The sequence below is a fragment of the Ruditapes philippinarum genome, unplaced genomic scaffold, assembly GCF_026571515.1.
Source record: "Ruditapes philippinarum isolate M1 unplaced genomic scaffold, ASM2657151v2 ctg971_1_1_1_1, whole genome shotgun sequence".
NCBI lineage: Eukaryota > Metazoa > Mollusca > Bivalvia > Venerida > Veneridae > Ruditapes > Ruditapes philippinarum.
This window is the reverse complement of record NW_026858730.1, coordinates 254,880-279,064: the sequence shown is the minus strand read 5'-3', so window position 1 is coordinate 279,064 and position 24,185 is coordinate 254,880. Positions and strand designations below refer to the sequence as shown.

General features: G+C 31.9%; 1 protein-coding gene across 4 annotated transcripts in view; it reads right to left on the bottom strand.

The window, feature by feature from the left end:
* Positions 1-1,344: 1,344 nt before the first annotated feature.
* The window catches only part of LOC132754079 (protein ERGIC-53-like), a 37,663-nt gene continuing 14,822 nt past the window's right edge, over positions 1,345-24,185 (bottom strand). For 2 of the 4 annotated variants that reach the window (XM_060744673.1, XM_060744676.1), the window contains 10 exons: positions 16,930-16,991; positions 16,424-16,523; positions 15,693-15,816; positions 15,182-15,326; positions 14,441-14,489; positions 13,821-13,997; positions 13,179-13,294; positions 11,719-11,911; positions 9,595-9,701; positions 1,345-7,615 (listed from right to left, as the gene is read on the bottom strand). In XM_060744673.1, the coding sequence (XP_060600656.1) occupies positions 7,579-7,615; positions 9,595-9,701; positions 11,719-11,911; positions 13,179-13,294; positions 13,821-13,997; positions 14,441-14,489; positions 15,182-15,326; positions 15,693-15,816; positions 16,424-16,523; positions 16,930-16,991 (1,110 nt within the window). In that variant the 3' untranslated portion in view covers positions 1,345-7,578. Of the gene's footprint in view, positions 7,616-9,594; positions 9,702-11,718; positions 11,912-13,178; positions 13,295-13,820; positions 13,998-14,440; positions 14,490-15,181; positions 15,327-15,692; positions 15,817-16,423; positions 16,524-16,929; positions 16,992-22,178; positions 22,209-24,130; positions 24,149-24,185 lie in introns of all 4 variants that reach the window. The other 2 variants (XM_060744675.1, XM_060744674.1) reach the window with 2 other exon arrangements.

Genomic DNA, 24,185 nt, shown 5'->3' with positions numbered 1-24,185 from the left:
TATGCAAACTTGACACGCGCGCGCACACACGCACAAGCACACAGACACTAGAGAGAGGAAGTGCAATATCCAAGAACCATAAATCTATCTTGGTGAGGATTTGAGTTTTCTCATTTGATCGTGAACATAGTGCTTGTCTAGAGCAAAATTTCTTAAAACAGTTAGAGAACTACTTATTTTTCTATCAACTCCCTTTATCAAAGCTTAATTTAAAATGCTCTAAATCTGTCGAGACTGTAGATACCTTTGGCGGTCTACTAACTTTGTGAGGAGTAGGTGGTCACTGGGTACAAGGTCAAGATCACTGGTGCTTAGAAAACGTATTTCTTTAATATCTAGTAGGTAGATATATGGTGTGTTTGTTTGTTTGATTGGGTTTTACGTAACACCGACACAGTAAAGATCATAGTTTCTACAGGTCGAGGAAGACCTCAGGTGCCCTTCCGTGATTTATTTCAGGCACGAACGGGTACCTGAGTAGAACCACCGACGTTCCGTAAGCTAGCTGGATGGCTTCCTCACATGAAAGAATCCAAAGTCCCTGTCGGGATTCGAACCCACAGCGGCGAGGGGCAAGTGGTTTGAAGTCAACGACCTGAACCACTCGGCAACGGACGGCCCAGATACATTGTGTAATCTTATGTAACTTTGAGAGGATAAATTTTAGCACTTGCTCATATAGCCCTCATTTCATCGACATACACTGACACACTGGTTCGGGGACCATACATTGCAATACTATTTCTGTTGTTCCTATTTATCAAATAAGCATTTTGATAACTTGGAGCTAAAATCTAACCTGGTTCCCATCCAAAATAAATTAACTATGAACTATGCAGCAGGGAACCAGTCTCGGGCAAAATTTTGACTATTCGGTGCGCCTCGCCAATTACCCATATTCGAACATGATGAAAAGGGGCTGAACAGTTACAACTGCATCAAAACATTTTTTTAACCAATATTTTATTTTTTTCTTCATAAGAACATGTTAATAATATGCACAGATCTTTTGACTAGTTTTTATATCAGACATAAAACAGTCACATTATTACGTCATTCATGAAACGTTTCAACCATTACATATATACAATTTTAAGAGATAAACAAAAACAATTTCAAAATATTAGAAATATCAACCCTATTCTTTCTCTCTTGAATATTCATTATTTCAAATATAGTAGCATGATGATGACCGTCAAGCAATAATATAGCAATATAAGATAAGCTTTTTCTCATTACGAACCCAAAGGAATAAAATACAGTCAAAGTTGTTACAAAGAACCCAAAGATAAAATTAAGTTTTAAATAAGCTTTTTAAAGCAATGGTTAGCTGAAATCTTGTAGTTGTTTCTTTCTTTTTTAAATTTCAAATAAAACACAAACTGGTCAAAATTGCACTTTTACATAATAGCTTTAAAAGGCCCTTATTTCGCAATTAACAAAGTGTAACATTAGTTACGTTCTGTACACCTAAATGTACATCTTGTAAACATTATGAACACTTTTCTTTTTCGAGCCGGGTAACAAATGAGTTTTCCCCTAGGATAAATATAGTAGTAACATAAGTACTAATATGCTCCAAGTCACGAGAAAAGCTGCCAGTAAAGTGTTCATTATCACATTATAAACTTCGTGAACGTCTTACATGTTTGTAACAACGCTTTTCATTGGATATTTGTAACGTTCTTATAAACTATATGTTGCCATATAACCCTCGCCTAGTGACTCCAGTTATATATGCATACAACTATTTATATTGGGCCATATAACATGTAAAAATCTTTATAAATAATAATATAACCATCAGTATGTACTGATTACCGATCGACGTACTGGCAATTTTTCTCATGACACAGCACATTTACATTTTTTGATTTTTTCAATAACTTTATAATATCAAGATAGTTAACTAACCTACATATATACCTGTCATGGTAACCACGGGTAAACAAAGTAAGGAACTAAATCTGTAACTAAATTTACATCTACATGTACATGTTTATCAAAGCCTACAAAACTATTTAACATTTTTTTAAAAGGCAGTCAAAAAGTTACTGCATGGGGGAAAAGAAAATTCTCATCACACAAGTGGAGAAACATTCTATTAATAGATGAAAAAGAATTCTCCGATTATAAAATAGTATACAATAATAATAATGCCAGCACTAATAAATGATGTAAAAAAAATAAATAAAAGCTAATTAATTAACTAAACATGTTTATAAAAACAGCTATACCACTTCATTTACTAACATTATTCTTTCCTTTCAATTTTGTTTTGTTTGTTTTGGTGGTTATATCTAAGGCTTATCCGCAAATTATTGGCAAAACACTTGACAATATGATGACTCAAGTATTTTCACAGTCATCATAAATATTTTCAACCCCTATACCAGCTGAAGTTCTTAAATACTAAGCCTTGCCCATCTTTCAATCTGAACAAAACCATGATAACATTTTAAGGGAGAATTTCAAAATATGTATTTGACTGAATAAAGAAACAGTTCAGACAATGGGCTGATTTTGGTCTGCACTGGACGTACATATAGAATCTGTTTTTGAAGAGTTACCTCCCATTAAAGGCTTTGCTAACTTGAGTTAAGAGTTATCTTCCATAACACATGGACTGTCCCATTTTTCAACTCATGCCTGAACTTGTGAACAAAATATTTTTCATTCTTTTATATACGCAAGAGAATAAAATATTTCAAAATAAATTTGAACAATTAATTCGAGAATTTTTTCATTTTTCTTTTTAAATCATTCACGCACCTATATCAAACAATGCCTGAGACAATATTCTGTACCCCACCCACTCATTCTACTTATGGCAAAACATGAAATCTTAGAAAATAAATGAAATTGCAATTAAACTTTCTTTTTTGGGTTATATAATTGTTAAATTATGAAAATGTTTTAAAGTAAAAAATAAAATGATTACATATGCTTAAGCACATAAAGAGACGAGTCTCCTCAGATTTTCACAAACAAAGTTAAATCAGATATTTTTTTGTGGCCACAAGTTGGCAAACTCACTTTTTTTGGCTTATTTAGGTTAAATAGAAAATTAAATATTCATGAAATTCATGAAGTTTCCTCATTCATTTCTGTTGAACTTATGTGTTACTTATATACATAAAATTATTTTCACAAAAAATCTTAATTCGCGAAATGAGTGAGATTTTAACCCATTGTGAAAATTTCTGACTTTACAATATATTTACATTTTCCCGGCACTCATTCGAAATCTCTGATAAAACAATGCATAATGGTGTAAAAAAAATATGGCATATTCTATTTGTCAAAACATTTTAGCCCCCTCGAGATCTCCAAATAAACTTTATGTAAATGCCAACATGTACACCATATATACTTCTATATCTTGCTAACTCGGCCATCATTTCATTATTGTCTATTATAATGTTTCACAAATAAACCCTCAGAAATTGACCAGTTATAAAAAATATATACGTAATTATGTATTCCGTAATCATACACAATAGTGGCCAGCTGTCAATTCAAGCATATAATTTTTTCATTGGCTTGTTAAAAACAAATATCGAAAATCAATCGCCTGTCACTCAATACCAAAAAAGTAAAAACTTTCAAAACACAGTTCTAACATTCTCAACGTAACAGATATCTACAAAAAACAAAGCACAATAAATAGGAGAAAAATATACAACACCCTTTACCGCTGTATTTACATATTAAAATCTACACATTATTTTGGTAATAATCCAACTCAAAGATCAAATATAAACTCAATGATAGAAAATTAACACAAAGTTCAGAAAATGACCCCCAAAATGTGAAAGGAACTTATTGACAATAAATAAGCTAAATAAGCTGAAATAAGCCCTAAGATCAAAAAATGACCAAAAGTGAATGAAAAATAGCTCAAAGATAACAAATGAGTCAAATGATCAGAAATGAGACAAATGATCTGAAATGAACTCAATGGACGAAAAAATTGTTATCGCCTTTTGATAACCTCATTCAGAGTTGAAGCTTTAACCACGCTGAAAAGTTTGATACAAATTGATGAAAATAATGCAAAAATCACATTATTTTCAGTATACTATAATTCTCACAACCAAAGTTATAAAATAAATTGTTCAACATCCACTTAATTATTCTAACCTTTATATACATTGTAATAAATTCTTAATAACAAGGAAAAAAACTACAAGAATTACTAATATCAAAAAATATCTCAACTTCGATCCAAATTTTATCCAGTACTGTGTAAAATAATTTCACTTTGTTCCTTCTACATTTTTTAACCGATTTGAAAGAGATATGGTTTTCAGCATAAAACAGATAATTTGTGACCAACAAAATGTGGTAGGACAAAAAAAAAAGGAAAACAGGGGTAGGGAAGAGGGGATACATGCATGAAATACATAAAAAAAATGATACATCCGCGTAACACTACAGACAATCTTTACCTATTTGTTATGTATTCATTCAATATTTCAATATCATAATAATTTCACAAAAAAAAAAAAATCAACAATTTTGCAATAAACTCTCCAAATATAAAATTTCCCAACACATATTGGTGACAGAATCTTCTTTTTAACAATCCTTTGGAACGTAATAATACATTCACACATACTTGTCATTTATACACATAACACATGACACCTTTAATTTCAAACTTACAACTTTAATAATTTATTCCAATAAAATAATCTTAATTCAATATGCACTGCAACATCCTATCTCGTTTTATATTTTTTCAATTTGCGCTGTACGAAAGTGGCATTTCAAACACCGTTATTTCACAGTATAAACATAATAATACATAATTTTGTAAGTGTATGAAATTATGTGATATTCTAAACATTTCTAATCAAATTTGTATAATCATTTTCAAAGAAAATAAGAAAATTGCGTAGATTCTTTAATTCATTTAATAGTGAATTGGTCCGTAGAAGGTCTGTTATACCATAAATAGTTATGGGTGATAGTACTGTGTATAATATGTGGCAACAAACTTTGAAATTAGCCGCGTCACGACAAAACCAACATAATGGGTTTGCGACCAGCATGGATCCAGACCAGCCTGCACATCCGCGCAGTCTGATCTGGATCCATGCTGTTCGCTATCAGTTTCTCTACTAAGCGCTCTCTGAAATTGAGAATTATTTTTTTCTTTCTTAAATCCACATAATTTTCCATAACATATGGCCATCATAGTGTAAAAATTCTTATATATCATCCAATGTGATAACAGGTTTCACCATATCTATAAATATATAACCCTCAATAAAACGTTCCAGAATAAAATATTATTATCCATCATATAAATGTGTAAATTAAAACACTAAGAACTCTATCAACATTTCTTTTTTTCAAGCAATATTGAACAAGAACATCTGAATGATACGTTTCCATTTTTTTATCAATATTTAAAATAGTCATATGGAAAACATGCAAACTACAGACCAATTCACTTTAACTCAGTTCTAATTTTAGAATTTTACCAGTCCAGTCTTTGACTAGACTTAAACTTTTTTTCTTTAGCACTTAAAGATGATAAATAATATTATAATTCACTAAAAGCTTTTTTCTTCTTTTAAATATAAATATTACCTAAATAATTTATATCCCATACTTATATACACTGGACAATATTTTACCACATCATTCCATACATACATTTCATGCAAACTTTTAATAACACATTTTACCAATTCTTATAACAACAACTATTTATCATTAACAAATATCTGATATATTGAGTACCTCTCCTCCGTAAAAGCTAAAAATAGCACATCCATAAATTCTAAAAATAGACTTTCCACATACAATCAATTCTAAAAATAGATTTTCCAAACATCCAGTCTAACACATGTACAATAAAAACCTTCAGCATATATGTAATAATACAATAAGAATGATTTCTTTTTTGGTCCAAAACAACCATTCTTAACATAAAGGAAAGAAAAAAACATAGGAATGGAATGGGTAATGTTATTTGAAATGAAAAATGAAAGCACCTTTGATAAGCAAACCATTCTGCATCTATTTTTGCGGACCACAAATTTAATTAATTTTTTAAATAAATTTAAAATTTAATTTTGGTTTTTACTGAAGACAGTTCATAGAAACATTGTCACTAGATTATACAACTCATTATACCAAATTTAGATACTTACACCCCAAGCTTTCCTGAACATGACATTTACAAGAAAAAAATAAAAGTTATTGAAGATTTTTGTCTATCTCAAATCCACACAATTTTCCTTAACTAACATATGGCCTTCATAGTGTAAAAAATTCTAATATATCATCCAGTGCAAAAACATGCTTCACTATATATATAAAATATATAACCCTAAAATTGCTGAAATAGTGTAACAGATTAGCCCTTTAGCCCTGTTTCAAAATATGAAACTAATGGGATTTCGGTATCAAAACACATACAATTGAAGTAATGACCTTACAGAGCTTGGACAGGGTACACAAGCTGAAGGCTGGCCTGGATTTATATAGTGCTATGGTGCTAGCAAAGCACTTCCTGTTCCAGTAGTTGGTTATATGATCTTAAATATTTGGCTGTAAATTTACTGAGCATTCATCTATGAAAGGCAATATATGGCTTAATACATTGAAGTCTCTCAACAGTAAAAAATGTATATATCTGTCAATAATTTATACTTTTGACACTGTTATGTAAAATACTAACATTTAAGTACTACTAATTGATAATATTAATTACTTCTTTTGTCTGACATATATATATCTGTATTATATCTGTAAAGAAAAAGGCTATTTATTATATATCTGTCTTATAAAATATTTGTGACACAGTCCAACTGTTATCAAACTTAAAACGAAATTTAACACCCTGTCAAAAAGAATTGGAGTAGATCTATCATTGGTCAGATTTAAACCATGACTTAATTTTCAACCAATAGGAGACTTTCAAGTTATATGACTGGTTCACAATGCTTAAATTTTACTATTGTCAGAATGTATGAAAAAATGAAAATTTATGACACAGTCAGCAACTCCTTTAAATGCCATATGTATGTTAATTATGACAAATAACAATAAAAATAATGAAGAAATGTTCATTCATATTAGTATCTGCAACAGTAAAACCGGTACTCCTGTGTCACAAAACAGTGTAGTAACTGTAAACTATATGTGACGACCACACATGGATAGAAGAGGGCTAAATATAGAAATGCCAGTGTGAAATATGTAACATACAACATGTTAATATCTATAATGATTATAATACCCAGTAATTCTAAAGTTAAAGCTAAAAGTAATAAAAAGATGCAAAATAGAGCAGAAACATTTTCTGCAGTAAATCTAAAATAATATACTATGAAAAAAATGTAATCAAAACATAGTTCTTTAGTTATCACCTGATGTTTAGATGTCACATAAAAACTAATGATAACTGTAAAATTGGTATGTCGGTGTCACTTATATGTGCAGCATCTTTTAAAAAGCAAAACATGTGTTTTTTTTCTTCCTAACACAGGGGTACATTTTCCCCATTCGCAAAAGTAACAAATAATGGAATGAACGAAGATATATAAAACTAAGTTGCATCTAGAAGAATTTCTTGGCTTGGTTTTCTTTATTTTGTCTGAAAAGAGAAAAAAATATTTTGGAACTGACATTATGTGACAGCATAAGCTCTAGGAATTGTATGCTAGCTGATAAATTGGCCTAGCCACTAGAATATAAAACCTTTCACTCAAATCTTAGCATTTTCATTGGTCAGTGAACATTCAGAGTACACCTGTAAGACACACAGGGGTGAGAGGCAAGTGGTTTGAAGTCAACGACCTAATTATACATAGAACCACAAACTTTCTATAAACAAACTGTATACAACAAGAGCCCGGTTTGAGCCGGGTGATGCTCCCCGAATAGGTTTTGGACACAGGAAAGTACACCTCTTGTAGTTTCAGAGTTATGTCCGTGGAAAAAGTTCAAAGTGCAATAATTCCAAAATTAGGCAAGGCTGTTACAGTTTTTTGCACTGCACTTCTAATCAATGTGATCTATCAACTTACAAAGTTTCATGATGATATCTCTTATGATTTCTGAGTTATGTCCCGGACAATTCAAAAAGTAAAAATAAACAAAGGGCAATAACTCCAGAATTAGGCAAGGTAGAGTTATGATTCTTGTGCACTGCACATCTACCCATTGAGATTTATCTACCTACAAAGTTTCATGTTGATATCTCTTATAGTTTTACAGCTATGTCCTGGACAAGATTTTTCTAAAAGGGGAGATTATTCAAAAATAAGGCTTAACAGAGTTATGGTTCTTTTGCACTGCACATCTATCCATTGAGATCTATTCACCTACAAAGTTTCATGTTGATATCTCTTATAGTTTTAGAGTTATGCCCCGGACAAGATTTTTCTACAAGGGGAGATAATTCAAAAACCGGGCAAAATAGAGTTATGGTTCTTTGACACTGCACTCCCCCTCGATGCCCTCTACCACTGTATGAAGTTTCAACAAATTATCTCCAAGGGTTTTCAAGTTATGTTCCGGACAAAGTTCGAAGTATTAAAATAAACAAAGGGCAATAACTCCAAAATTAGGACAAAAAGAGTTATTGTTCTTATGCACTGCACATCTACCCATTGAGATCTATTCACCTACAAAGTTTCATGTTGATATCTCTTATAGTTTTAGAGTTATGCCCCGGACAAGATTTTTCTATAAGGGGAGATAATTCAAAAACCGGGCAAAATAGAGTTATGGTTCTTTGACACTGCACTCCCCCTCGATGCCCTCTACCACTGTATGAAGTTTCAACAAATTATCTCCAAGGGTTTTCAAGTTATGCTCCGGACAAGACAACGGACGGACAGACGGACGGACGGACAGACGGAAAAGGCGCCCGAAATTTTTCGGGGAGCATAAAAATGTATTTATTTATTTAGTTGATTTTTAGTAACACTGACACTGTATATGTCATATGGTGACTTTCTAGCAATACTGGTAGAAGGAGACAACCCTGTATTATTCCTTCTACAAGCAGGTATCCAAGCAGATGCAACACCTTTCCATCAGCTAACTGGGTTGCTTCATCACATGAACAAATCTCACAGTTAAGTCAGCAGCTGTATTCAAATGCATTGATTCAAAGTGGTTCAAATTCACCTTATATAACAAATAAATCAACACTTCAAGGGAGGTTATCCAGACTGTTTCTGTATCATTTAACAAACTTTCAATTGGGTTACCTCCCTTGACATGTAAAGTTTCTTATCTTGACATGTAAGGTTTTTCATCTACTAATGAATCTTATTATTTTTTTGTTTTTGTTTCGTTTTTACCTTGCTTTTACACATCTAATTTGATTCTATCTCGACAGTCAATTCACATAACCATTATTCCGGGAAAAAGAAACCAGTAATTACCAATTTCTCACCAAGTGACCAACAAATCAATATAACATGGTTTCCGAATTGGCAGTTAAACACACAAATGACTGTTGGACTCAATGTCCGAGATCATGGAGAGATTACACCCAAACGAGGATCAACATTTGAAATTACACAAAAATTTCTTCAAGTATAGTTTGCTATAAGATCTTACCTATATATCATGTATCCTATTAAAACAACACACTGTAAAGCTATGGCTACAAAGAACAACACCGGTGATAAACATGGTGGTGGTACAGGGCAACCTCCAACTGCAGCCTGGAAAATAAATATTCATTCATGATAATCATAATCATACATTTTTGTGAATGGGAAAATGAATATTCATAAACACAAATATTGAATATTCATAACTGATAATCACAATCATACGCTTTTGTGAATGGGAAAATGAATATTCATAAACACAAATGATAAATATTCATAACTGATAATCACAATCATACGCTTTTGTGAATGGAAAGATGAATATTCATAAACACAAATGATAAATATTCATAAATGATAATCATAATCATACGCTTTTGTGAATGGGAAAATGAATATTCATAAACACAAATGATAAATATTCATAGACACAAGAAATAAATATTCATCAACACAAGTAATAAATATTCATAAACACAGGTTATAAATATTTATTAACACTGCACTAGTACGCAATAAACATAGGAACATATTTAAGGGTTTTTTATTCATTTACAATAATTTATAGGACATGGTTCATACCAAATTCTCAAATCAAAATTCAAGGACTTTTCAAGGACTTTTCAAGGTAAAATTGTAATTTTCAAGGCATTTTTTTCCCGATTGATCTTATTTAAAATTATACTTTTACAACCATATCTGTGATATACATTTTTATTGCAATTGATCTTATTTAAAATTATACTTTTACAACCATATCTGTGATATAAAACATGTAAATAAAACATGTGTATTTCAATTTAAGGTTCAAATGACTAGAATTGCAAAACAGTGACTATATTAAGAAAATCAGCACAGTCAGTAGAATATATGAACACCAAAACTGTAACATATAGGTGATTGAGTAAATTCACACAACTCTATCTAGTTTTTCCTTTCTTTTTTGGATTTCTCTTCCAATTTCCTCAACTTCCAGTTTCGTTTCTTTGAAGCCCTTTCTTAGAATGTTTGATTCAGTCACAAATCAATGATTACTAGAAGTGGGTGGGGGTGGTATTGTCATGTCATGCACAGTTTCCGTTGTGGATTGGGATGGCACAATGTTATTATTTGAATCAGATCTACTGCAATTTTCAGTTTTGACATTTATAGTTCCTTCCTGTCTGACAAATGCAAGGCCACACTTCGTCAATGACGACTTGATGTCTAGATTTTTAGGTGCTTTGCACCCCTCACATGCGATGTAAATGCACTCTCTCCCATTTGCGACAAATCGATGGTTTTCATACACATGGTACATTGTGCTTTTCGTGGGTCTTGTATAACTTGTTTTACCCAACTGTATTGTTGAAGCCATTTGAGCTGAAACGTACATTTCTTAGTGTATTTTCCCATTTTTTACTTCGCAATGGAACTGACATTTTGTACACAATTTGCGATGACGTCATACACAAGTGCTTGTTAAAATCCGTGCCAAAACCGTAACGCTGGCTAAACACTACTAAAACAGATCCAAATGGGTGCACTCGATCGGGCTGCCTTCGTTCACATGTCCGATTTGTAGCGGAAAATTTGCCTGACCTTTACAGCGACAGGTTTTATACCCTTTTGGATTTTCAAGGCATTTTACCGAAATTCAAGGGGGTTTACTGAAATTCAAGGACAATTTTAGTGTTTTTTCAAGGCAACCCTGAATTCAAGGACTTTTCAAGGTTGAAACCAAATTCAAGGACTTTTCAAGGCCCGTGCGAACCATGTAGGAGTAAAATAACTCATCCCAAATTTCAGATTTCAAGTTTTACTCATTCATGAAAAAATCAATGAGTAAATACTCATTGCCCTAGAAAATTATCTGAAGCCCTGATATAAGTAACATGTGAGCAAAATTTTAGATCATTCCCTCACTCAGTTTTTCCAGGATTTTTCTTCCACTTGCAAAAAATGACATAATTCTGAGCATATTTCATTTAAGCATATCTTTCTGTTTTGATTGTCCCTGATGATTTATGTAAGAACTTCAAATTCTATATTTTTAGGCTTTTGAACCTCAGTGGAGTTCCTTTAATTAAACAATTTTTTCAAGATTTAAAAACAAACCAAAGGCAACATTTAGTTGCTGTTTTTTTACCTGTGGCCGATTGAACATTTGACTAACATCTGATTTGACAATTCTTAAATTTTCCTGCACTTCATGCATGGCTAGCTGTAATTGTGGGCTAGCCCCGCCTCCTCCTCCACCTCCTTGTTGTACTTGCCCGCCTCCTTGGGCCAAATTACTTTGGATATAATTAGCTCTCTGCTGGACATCATTGACAACTTGTCTAAAATACAGACAACAATATAGAAGTAAAGTTTAGATGGACCCTTTTTTATAGGAAATGTTCTAATTAAAGCCCCCTCATTTACACGAAAAGTTTGTTCATATCAAACCCCCACAATAACAGGAAATTATTAAATTACAATTTGCCTCGTTGACCGGAAATATTAATATTTTACAGAACATGTTCAAAATAACCCCCTCATTTACAGATAACATTATAAAAGCTTAAGTTGTGGCGGCGTGGCCGAGTGGTTAATGCTAGTAATCTAAGGATTGCTGACCGCGTGGGTTCAAACCCTGTCAGGGGCAAGCCGTTGTTTCCTTGAGCAAGAAACTTTACATTCATTGCTTAGTACTGGTTGGTTCCAGGAACGGATTCGAGAGTGTTTCAATAAGCTTATAGCTTCCAACAAAATCGAACTAAAATAAATTTGTATAAACTAAACTAACTTAAAGCTTAAGTTTAGATTTTTTTTTATATACACAGACCCCTCATTTATGGGAAATGTTCATATTAAACCCACTTTTTTACAAGAAATCATTAAATTACAATTTGCCTCTTTTACTTCATATTAATCCCTCTCATTTACAGGAAATTTTCACATCAAAGCCTCCTCATTTACAGGTATTTTTCATATCAAAGTCCCCTCATTTACAGGAAATTATTATAATTCAATTACTCTCATTTATAGAAAATGTTCATATTAAAGCCCCACATTTACAGAAATTTTTTCTACTTCTTTTTTAATATTCCTCCCATTTACAACAATATAATCTGTCTCAGTTACAATGGACAGCATCAAATTAAACATGTCTCAACTCATTTCAACACCAGCCCTAGTGTGTGTAAAACAAAATTCTTAAACACGGTTACACCATTATTAACCCTTTCGCTGCCAGAGGTTTATTGTTTTATTGTTCACCTATTTGCCAGAGGATTTTCTAAGAAATTACTATATTATTAATTAAAATAATTATTATTATTTGTTATAAGTATTATAATAATTATATATGTTTCCAAATCTGTTAGTATAATAATAATTATTGTCGATGGTATAATTTTCTTAATATTTATTACTATTTTTATTATTATTATTATTATTAATTTATTATTATTACTATTATTATTATAGAAACGGTTAAAGCCGTCCATATGGCAAATACGCCGAAAATAACAGGGACGGCATAAGCCGTCCTTATGGCAATGAAAGGGTTAAAGCTAAAAAATCTGGTCTGGTGTGCAACAAACAAAAATATTTTCCTGGTACCTGATTTGTCTTGCCTCTTGTATAATGTCATTCTGTGTGTTGATCACTCTCTCCACCTCGTGACGCTTGATCGTGTCAATCTGTGGGTACCCACCGCCGCCACCTTGTTGCCCTTGCTGTAACAAAAAAATCATTTATTTTCTGGTCAAACTTTGACAAAGATGTTAAAACTTTTAAATTTTTTTAATTAACCCTTTTTTACTACAAAATTATACCATTTGGGACAAGTGCAGCCCAAAGCAAGTTTGGCATGGAATAAATGGTTGCATTTTCCCCTTTTTAAGTAGTACATTTCTAAATTTTTTCGTAAAAAATGTAGATGCATGGTTTTTTCCAATTGTCGGGATAACCACCCAAATTTAAACGCACAAATAACCTAAAAATGCTAATATCAGGGTGTTCGTTTGCCCTGAGACCTCGGGTCTTGATCCGTGAAAATTCTTAAATGCACTTGTTTGACCAGTCATAAAATCAGCTTGTGTGCCATTTTTGTAATATCTTTATTTTTTAATTCTTTTTATTGTAGGCTTCCGGTTACAGTTTCCAAAATGTCATTTTTTTGCTATAAAGCTAAAATTATAAAAGACATGTTTGTATAAAATTTTTCATTATCAACATTAATGAATATTCAAATATATTTACCCCGCCTTGAGGCACAGCCACGCCCCCTGTTGACATCTGAGTGACCTTGGACAACACAAGTTCCTGTCGACCTAACAACTCGTCAAATCTTTTACTAAGTTCTCTCAATGTTTGATGAATAAAGTTTTGTCCCTCAAATATCATCCTCAACTCTCTGTCTGCCTGGTTCTCGTATGCCTGGAATAAGTTCATGTACACTTACAGTGCTAGGTACCAGTATATGTTTCCTTACCAGTATAATACAGCACTTTTGTAAAGTCACTTTTCATTGGATAATTTTCACTTTTATTTATAATATAACTTATATACACGCATGCTGTCATAAAGTAAAACCCTAAAAAATAAGAAATTTTGGTTTATATAGCTCTAGATTTTTGACAGAGTACCCTAAGTCTTTAACTCTGTTAATGTTTCTCAAAACACGACACCAAAGAATTAATACACCCTTTCATTTACACCTTAGTGAACTAATACAATATAGAGTTAATATCCTGCTTTATGAAAACAGCAGTGTCTGTGTTAGAGCTCGAACCCAGGATATTTTGGTCTTAAAGCGTGTCCTACAACAGAACCACTGCAATACCACTAGCAAAATTACCAAAAGTACAACGATCACATACCTGTTCAAGATTTTCACCTCCTTGTTTATCTGGATGTTGTTCATTGTATCTGGAAATAAAAAAAAAGCAAACAAATAAAAATCACAGTACTGTCATACGATGTGCGCCCAGTCACCTGTATATAACCCCACCTTGTCTGTAACAGTCAGTTTTAAAGTCTGATAGAAAGAACTGCCATTATAATATAAGCTAGATATAGGGGTCACTTGTATAAAGCAGTCATTACAGCTCATGCCCTTGCTGGCCACTTTAAACAGGTTTGACTGTATATACTTATATGTTAACCTTTAAGGAACATGTAATGGAACCAAAAGTGATTTGCCTTTTTCTCTAGCATAGACATCTGTGCAGTCTGACCAGGTTCTTTACTGTAGGCTGACAAACTTATAGAGAAATAACTATAATAACATGATTATATATATTAATCACTTAATGCTGTTACACTCAAAAGTGGTACATCTTCACCACCAGTACCGAAACCCGGCCAGCCAGCAAACCCGTGTAGTTTGACCAGACTCTTATAAAGTTGGCTGACCATCCTAATATCCCCAAAATTGATAATGAACAGTTCCCAAAAAATTGAAGCTGGGCAAGCCCATTTAAAAATTTTAACCAACAATCTTGAGAGCTAATCAGATTTATTACTAGGTCACTACCCCCTCCCCCGATCCCATACTAAGTATATCTTGAGGTAAGTATATTCTTACACCCCTATTCTGCATCATAACAAACAAAACATACTCTTTCTTTGCTTTTTCCAACTGCTCGTAATATTCCTCGAATTCTTTCTCATATTTTGCCCTTTCTGCATCATCAACAGTGGACTTAACTTCCTGTCCTGGGGGAACCAATGAGTGAGTAAGGAATGCCAACACATCATGATCATCTGTAACAAGAAAGCTGATTGGTTACAAATGTATATTTCATCCAATGAGTGAGTGAAGAATTGAAAAACCTCATCACAGTCTGTCACAAGAAAGCTGATTGGTTACACATGTATATATCAACCAATGACCGAGTGAGGAATGCTAATACATCATGATAATCTGTAAAAGGAAAGCTGATTGGTTACAAATGTATATATAAACCAATGAGTGATTGAGGAATGCTAACACATCATGATAATCTGTAACAAGAAAGCTGATTGGTTACAAATGTATAATTCAACCAATGAGTAAGGAATGGGAAAACCTTGTAACATTTTGTAACAAGAAAGCTGACTGGTTATAAATGTATAACAAATGGTTCATACCAGCTAGTCCTCCTGTGGCAGCACTGACACCAAAATATCCGGACTTGGGCAGCTCTACGTTCTCCGCCCGTAAACACAGCTCGAAATCGTCCTTATTATTGGTCAATCCACTGTTGAAAAACACCTGCAATTATAATAGGTGTGTAATTAGGTTTTAAATCATACACACACTATAGTACTGTTTGTTTGTAACATCTCTTTTCATTGGATAAGCATGATGTTTATATAATCTATATACAACGCTGCTGTCAAGTTATAATTTTTTTTTTTTTCGTTTTTCCTCAAACAAAGCAATTTTAATGTATTATAAATTGAAAATAAAGATGTTTGACAATTAACATGGCCATGCATAAATGATAGTTTGCAATATAACCCTGGCCTTACGGCAGTATACAGACAGAATGGTTTATATTGAGCCATCCTATACACATCTTTATAACTAATATTATCAAGGTCAGATGAAAATTTTTTCTAACTATCAGCTAGAGATCAGAGACACAATTAACTTTTTGTGTTTAAAGGTATTTGCTTCATTTTTCTTTTCTGGATTTAAAGGCGATTTAAACACAAATTTTTATCATATATCCCCATGGACAAGCAATCTAAGCAACATTCATGGGTAACTAATATAAGTTCTGGAAAGGGACATCTCTTGAAAACATTACATTGAATTACATTACAAGATTACATCTCTCCAGCGTCATAGATTGAACATCATATTAAATACTTACAGTTAAAACTTTGTTGTAATATTCTATCTTAGCTCGGATCGGGAAAGGTTTGTTCCTGAAATCTCTCATACATCCACCAAGCTGCTGGTTGATTCCATCACTGAAATAGATTACAACAAGATTGCATTTGTGAATATTGACCACCGACAAATGGCTGCCACTTTTTGCTAGAAAGGAAAATATTGTAACTATTTATACAAGAAAATTTCCATAATGATATGACGGCCATATACTTTAAAGAAACTTTGGTTCTTTTTTTGAGAAATCATGAGCCACAGAACACAAAATTTAAATTAATAAATTTTGCAATACTTTAATTTCTGAACATGAGACATCATCCAAAACATAAAAATTAAATACTTATTTCAAAATTTCAAACTGATTTATTTGAAGATATTCAATCACTACTTTTGGTTTACAATTGAAATTGTATAATTGAAATTTTTTTTAATTATTAAAATTTAATTATAATTGAAATTGTAAAAGTCTGTAGGCATAATACTTACTTCTGGTGCTCATACTGTTTTGTTCCATCATTCACCATAGCCATGATATAAGGGTTATTGTGCTGCAAAATAGAAAAACAGAGTTTATAAATACATATGAAAATTTTATATCCTCAAAAAATGTCAGTAGTGAAACCCTTGAGAGCATTTCTTTAAAATATCTTTTACATTATCAACACATTTTGGAAGTGGAAACCTTGACCAGAGCCACAATACATCAATATTTTAAGTTTGAAATTTAGATTTCATGAATGAAAAATCTTGTTTTTGTTTTTCTGTCAGTTTTCTTCAGGTTCCCCTCCATGTATTATTTCAGGCAATAATGGGCACCAGAGTAGAACCCCCAACATTCTATTATTTAGCTGGATAGCTTCCTCACATTCGAAAGAATCCAAAGTCCCTGTCAGAATGATGTTATGTTTATTAATACGCGAAACAGATTTTACATAGAACCTGGTCAGACACTGCACGGATGTCATTTTACCCTGTCTCTATAATACAGACAAAGGCTAATCACATATTTAAGCCGGGTAAAAGTTGGCCAACAGAAAACATAACATTTTAAAGGCTTAAGGTCTAAATTTCAAACTTAAAACATTGAAAGACACAATCATGAAACATTATAATTCAACTTTTATGCACAAAAATTTAATACATAGCTTAATATGTTAAAAATACATAACAGAAAACATATAGTACTAAATTGTTAGCAGTTAGTCATCAAATAAAGGTTTTAAAGACTGAAATAAAACATTACAAACACAATGGTTCAAACACCATGTCTATCAGCATAATAAAATTGTTATTAGAATTTCTTGCGTACTTGTACAATTCCTATGTTGTTAAATAAAAAAAAAACACACTTATGTGACATATTGATTTTGTTTGTTTAGTATGATTTAAAACGCCTGATAATTTTTCAGCACCTGAAAATGAAAATGGATTAATGTTTGTGTATGCAACCTTCCCCTTATATACGGTAGGTGCAGAAAATTATACATCACATGTACATGTATAAAAGCAAAAAAAAAAAAAAAAAAAAAAAAAATTATATTTTTCTTTAGTTGAGTCATTATTTGAACCAAGGTCATATACCAGGGATCACGTTTCTAGGCAACTTGGGCCAAATAGTTGACTTGTCTCTCTCAATTCCGCCCACTTTGCTCAGAAAAGTAAAATCCACACACACACTGACTTTCCAGCTTTCCTAAAGGACATAGGATGCCAAACAATTGATCTTAACAGCTCACAATTGAGCACATAGTGCTCAGATAAGCTTAAAACAAAAGCTATTATATTGAAGAAAAAGAAAAGTAAAGCTCTGTTTTAGCTATCATAATTTGCAAGTCCTACAAGTGTTAAGTAAGCCAAATTGTATAAAACTAGTTAATATACATTTTCTAAAAAGCTAAGCAGAGAGTTAAAGTGTCAATACAGGCACAGCTAAAACTATAAAACAACATGACAAGGTGTCAATAAAGGCGGAGCTATAAAATAAAAAACATGACAAGGTATCAGAAGGCTGGGCTTAGACTATGAAACAATATGATAAAGTATCAATAAAGGCAGAGCTAAAACTTTAAAACATGACAAGCTATCAATAAAGGCGGAGCTCGGACTATGAAACCACATTATTAGTTATCTATAAGGTGGAGCTAAAACTATAAAACATGACAAGGTGTCAATAATGGCAGAGCTTGGACTATGAAACCACGTTATAAGTTATCAATAAAGGCAGAGCTAAAACTTTAAAACATGACAAGCTATCAATAAAGGCGGAGCTTAGACTATGAAAACACATTATGAGTTATCAATAAGGTGGAGCTAAAACTATAAACATGACAAGGTGTCAATAATAGCAGAGCTTGGACTATGAAACCAGGTGATGAGTTATCAATAAAGACAGAGCTAACACTTTAAAACATGACAAGCTATCAATAAAGGCAGAGCTCGGACTATGAAACCATATAATGAGGTATCAATAAAGGCGGAGCTAAATCTATGATATAACATGACAAGATGTTAATAAAGACAGAGCTAAAACTATGGAAGTATTCAAAAGTTAACTATGATTGTACAACAAGAGTATATAAACATCCTTAAACATTATATCCTAAGAATGGAAGAATAGACAAAGATCAGCAAGCACATAAATGCTGTCTGATTCATTCAGTACATTTTTCTGAAAACTTTCCCAAAAATTGATGAATGATTTAGTGGACAAGTCCATTTAAAATATTAATGGTGGTACAGGTTAAGTTTCTGTAATGTAAGAACTGTAAGACATTTTTTTGGCAGCTTATCGAAGGTTGACTGCAAAACTGTTGTTAAGTCCTTCATTTCATAACAGTTACTGTAGGTTTGCAGTCAACCCTTGATATAAAGATATGTCACAAGATATGTCACAAATAATTGTTTTTTTCTTGTAGTATACCATTAACGTATGTGCATATTTTTAATTGTAGAATAATAATAGACAATTTATGGATACAAATAAGGTTTACTTAAGCAATTAATTTGTTTTTTATGGGCTTTTTTGTTGTTTTTTTCTTGTGCAATGTTGTCAATACAATATGATGTTCAATTTTTAGGGGTCAATCTTAAAAACAACAACAACAGCAGGGATATTGGACACACTTTGCTTATCAGCAAAACTAGAAATGCTGATGTGAATAACAGCAATCAAAGTACATTTTTGTACTTCCTGCATAAATATACAAATAAATTTTCACAATAAACACTCCTTGTAAAAATGATGAAATAATTTTTAACCAAACTAGCACAAAGTTTTTACTTTTTAGAGAGAAAAAAAACAACATACAAAATATGCAGATAATTTGCAAAATTTGCAAGAAAATATTGCTTACACAAAAAAACAACAGCAAGAACGTATCTATAGATTGTTGGTGACAAATTGTCTTCTATGCCATTTTGTATATAGATAGTTGATAAGAAACTGTCTATATAGATAGTTGATGAGAAACTGTCTACGTCATTTTGTATATAGATAGTTGATGAGAAACTGTCTACGTCATTTTGTTTATAGATAGTTGATAAGAAACTGTCTATATAGATAGTTGATGAGAAACTGTCTACGTCATTTTGTATATAGATAGTTGATGAGAAACTGTCTACACCATTTTGTTTATAGATAGTTGATGAGAAACTGTCTACGTCATTTTGTATATAGATAGTTGATGAGAAACTGTCTACACCATTTTTGTTAATAGATAGTTGATGAGAAACTGTCTACGTCATTTTGTATATAGATAGTTGATGAAAAACAGTCTACACCATTTTGTATATAGATAGTTTGATTGAGAAACTGTCTACGTCATGTTGTATATAGATAGTTGATAAGAAACTGTCTTACGTCATTTTGTATATAGATAGTTGATAAAGAAACTGTCTACGTCATTTTGTTTATAGATAGTTGATAAGAAACTGTCTATCATAGATTGATGAAGAAACTGTCTACGTCATTTTGTATATAGATAGTTGATGAGAAAACTGTCTACACCATTTTGTTTATAGATAGTTGATGAGAAACTGTCTACGTCATTTTGTATATAGATAGTTTGATGAGAAACAGTCTACATCAGTCATGATAGATAGTTGATGAGAATACTTTGATAGTTGATAGAAACTGTCTTACACGTCATTTTTGTATATAGAATAGTTGTTGATGAGAAACTGTCTACACGTCATAGATAGTTGATGAGAAAATCTAAATACGTTCATTTTGTATATAGATAGTTTGATGAGAAACTGTCTACCAACGTGTCATTAGTTGATGAGAAAAACTGTCTACACGTCATTTTGTATTATAGATAGTTGAATGAGAAACTGTCTACACATTTTGTTTTATAGATAGTTGATGGGAAACTGTCTGTACGTCATTTTTGTATATATAGATAGTTGATGAGAAACTGTCTACGCCATTTTGTATATAGTAGTTGATGAGAAACTGTCTCGTCATTTTGTATATAGATAGTTGATGAGAAACTGTCTACACATTTTGTATATAAGATAGTTGATGAGAAACTGTATCTACTGTCTACGTCATTTTGTATATAGATAGTTGATGAGAAAAACTGTCTACACCATTTTGTTTATAGATAGTTTGATGAGAACTGTCTACAGACATTTTGTTATATAGATAGTTGATAAGAACCATTTTGTATATAGATTAGTTGATGAGAAACTGTCTACGTCATTTTGTATATAGATAGTTGATGAGAAACTGTCTACGACGTCATTTTGTATATAGATAGTTGATAGAAACTGTCTACTCATTTTGATGATAGTTTGATGAAAAACTGTCTACGTCATTTTGTATATAGATAGTGATGAGAAAACTGTCTACACCAATTTTGTTTATAGATAGTTGATGAGAAACTGTCTACTACGTCATTTTGTATATAGATAGTTGATGAGAAACTGTCTACGTCATTTTGTATATAGATAGTTGATGAGAAACTGTCTACGTCATTTTGTATATAGATAGTTGATGAGAAACTGTCTACGTCATTTTGTATATAGATAGTTGATGAGAAACTGTCTACGTCATTTTGTATATAGATAGTTGATGAGAAAGTGTCTACGTCATTTTGTATATAGATAGTTGATGACAAACTGTCTAACAACAACATACACTACAACAGTGACACTACAAAACTTTTCAGAAGATTGCATTCTTGAAATATAATGGCAAAATTTCAGTTTCTGAATAAATCTTTGCAAAATCCAGGCAATTATTTAAACAAATTAGGTCAATGACTATTTTTACCACTGTTACTGCAGTAACAGCTGCAGTTGCTGCAGATAAGGTGGTTGCTGAGAAAATGAAATCTAAACAAAATCAGGTCAATAGCTAATTTTACAACTGTTGCTTTCCTGAGTAACAGGCAGTTGCTATGGTAACAAAGGTTGCTGCAACTAGTAAAGGTCAGCTGCTACAGTAACAAAGGTTTGTTTGCAGCATTTAAAACATTGCTATGGTAATTAAGTTTTTTGAGCTAGTAAAGCGTTGTAGGTAAAAAAGGGTTGCTGCAGCTAGTCACAGTTGCGATATGGTACAGTCCAATCAACACAACAATGATGTATAAATCTGTCAGCTTGCTCGTTATTCTGATATTTGATCTAGGATATTCACAATTGCTGCCATTACGCTTAAAGATATATTAAGCAAATAACAATGAAGTGAACAAGAAAACTGAAGTTAGAACTAAATAACAACACAAACTTACTCTTGGTTTCCCGGAGTGTGCTGCGGCTGCCTATATAGAAATAAATGAAAGGAAATGGTCAGACCTAATGGCTTACTCCTGCAAGCTGTTATCTTAACAATCTTAATACTACCTCTAACATCTGAAATCATGTATAAAACTGAAGGAAAGTTACATTTCCCCTCTTCGGCTTTGAGTTAAGCACTAGTGTGCTCCCAATATCCCTGCTGTGATGCCTTCTACATAATTACTCAGGTATAAGACAATCGCGGTCATAAGACTATGGTTTACTTATAATCAGTAAACTAAATAGCACTTAGACTTTACAAGGTACTTTCCCATGCATAGGACTAAACTAGTTATAAGGCTTTTTCATAAATGCACTAAGGCTTTTTTTTCTCATGCAAAAGACTATTTTGGTATACCAAATAATAACACCACTTGTATAAGCATTTACGTCATTCCATGCATAAGACTAGATTGTTTAGGACCACAAAACTGTTTCACATTTAAGACTTAAGTATCTCTATAAGACTATGTTAAGTTATTATTCAGCCATAACGAGACAAACAGTATGTAAAAAATACAAGACAAGAAACAATTTTATAAAATTTTGCTTGACATTCAACCTCCATGATAAGTAATATGATGTTAAAAAAGTGCATTTTAAATGTAAATAAATAATTTCAAATGAACATCAATATTAGGCTATGAGCATCATTTTACCTGATTGTTCACTGAATTATCTTACTTCTCTTTTTTAAGGACAATATATAGTACAACAAACTGGACACCATTAATAAAATGCTAAACTTACAAAAAGAAAAAAAATTGACTTCCAGAGTGGGATCATTTCACATGAATTATATAACAGTAATAACCAAACAAAAATTTAACAATTTTTTTTTTACAAAATTTGAGAAAATTTTTTTTATAAACACTCAGCCATAGACATGTATCTACTTAACTAGTACATAGCATGTTTTGCAGAGAAATTACTGAAAACTTAATTCAGTCATAAAGGGAAGCAATAGACATAAAGGGAGGTAATAATTAAATGTTCATATGTCATAATGTGTCTACATCATGTAATAATGATGATGACCACTAGATTATAAATCTCTGGTTTTCAAAAATTAATAGGTAACATTTGTAAAAATATTAGGGGGTCAAAGTATCTAAGAATCCCATTTCATACAATTCAATTTGTGACAAAAGTATAACTTCTAAAAATAATGAAACAGAATGGGTTTAACAACTGAACCCTGTATTATACTAGATTATAAAATTATAAATGACCTTTCCAATGATTCAATATATGTATATATACAGGATTGTAAGTATGTTTGTATACATGTACCCTGCCAGCAAGCGTTATCTGATTTAGTTTAACCATGACACAGATGCATTTTCTGCCATGACTAGATACCCCCTGCCAATTATAATATATCTGACAGAACTATAACATATGAAGCCAAATGAAAAATGATTTCAGATTCTTAGTTACATTTATTTCAAACTTTTGGGCAAAATTGCAAATCTAAGACAGAGATTAAAAAGATAAAAAAAAAGCTTCATAGAGCAAAACAATTATTGAAACTCTGGATCAACAATGCTTTGCTTTAGAGATTTAATGTTGGAAGAAAAAGTTTTGCTTTAGAGATTAAATGCAACTTTGTAGATTAAAAAAGAAACAGAAACTTAGAGATTAAAGTATAAATTGCTTTTAGGTTTAATGAAAATTTGTGAACTTTGCTTAAAGAATATTATAATTATGAAATCATGCTTGAATAGGAAATGAAATTTGCCAAGAGATAAAATGAAATTTTGCTTAGAGATTTACACATCTTAATTGTAAGGACCTTATTCAGTCATATGGCTGAGTATTTATAAAATGGCTGAAAATAAGAATCTAGAAACATAATTCAAAATGGCTTTTCATATATTACAGTAGTTTCAGTGACTATATGTACCGGTGCATGAGGGTTGTTCTGTAAACAGTAAAAGATAAACAGTTGTAAAAAACAT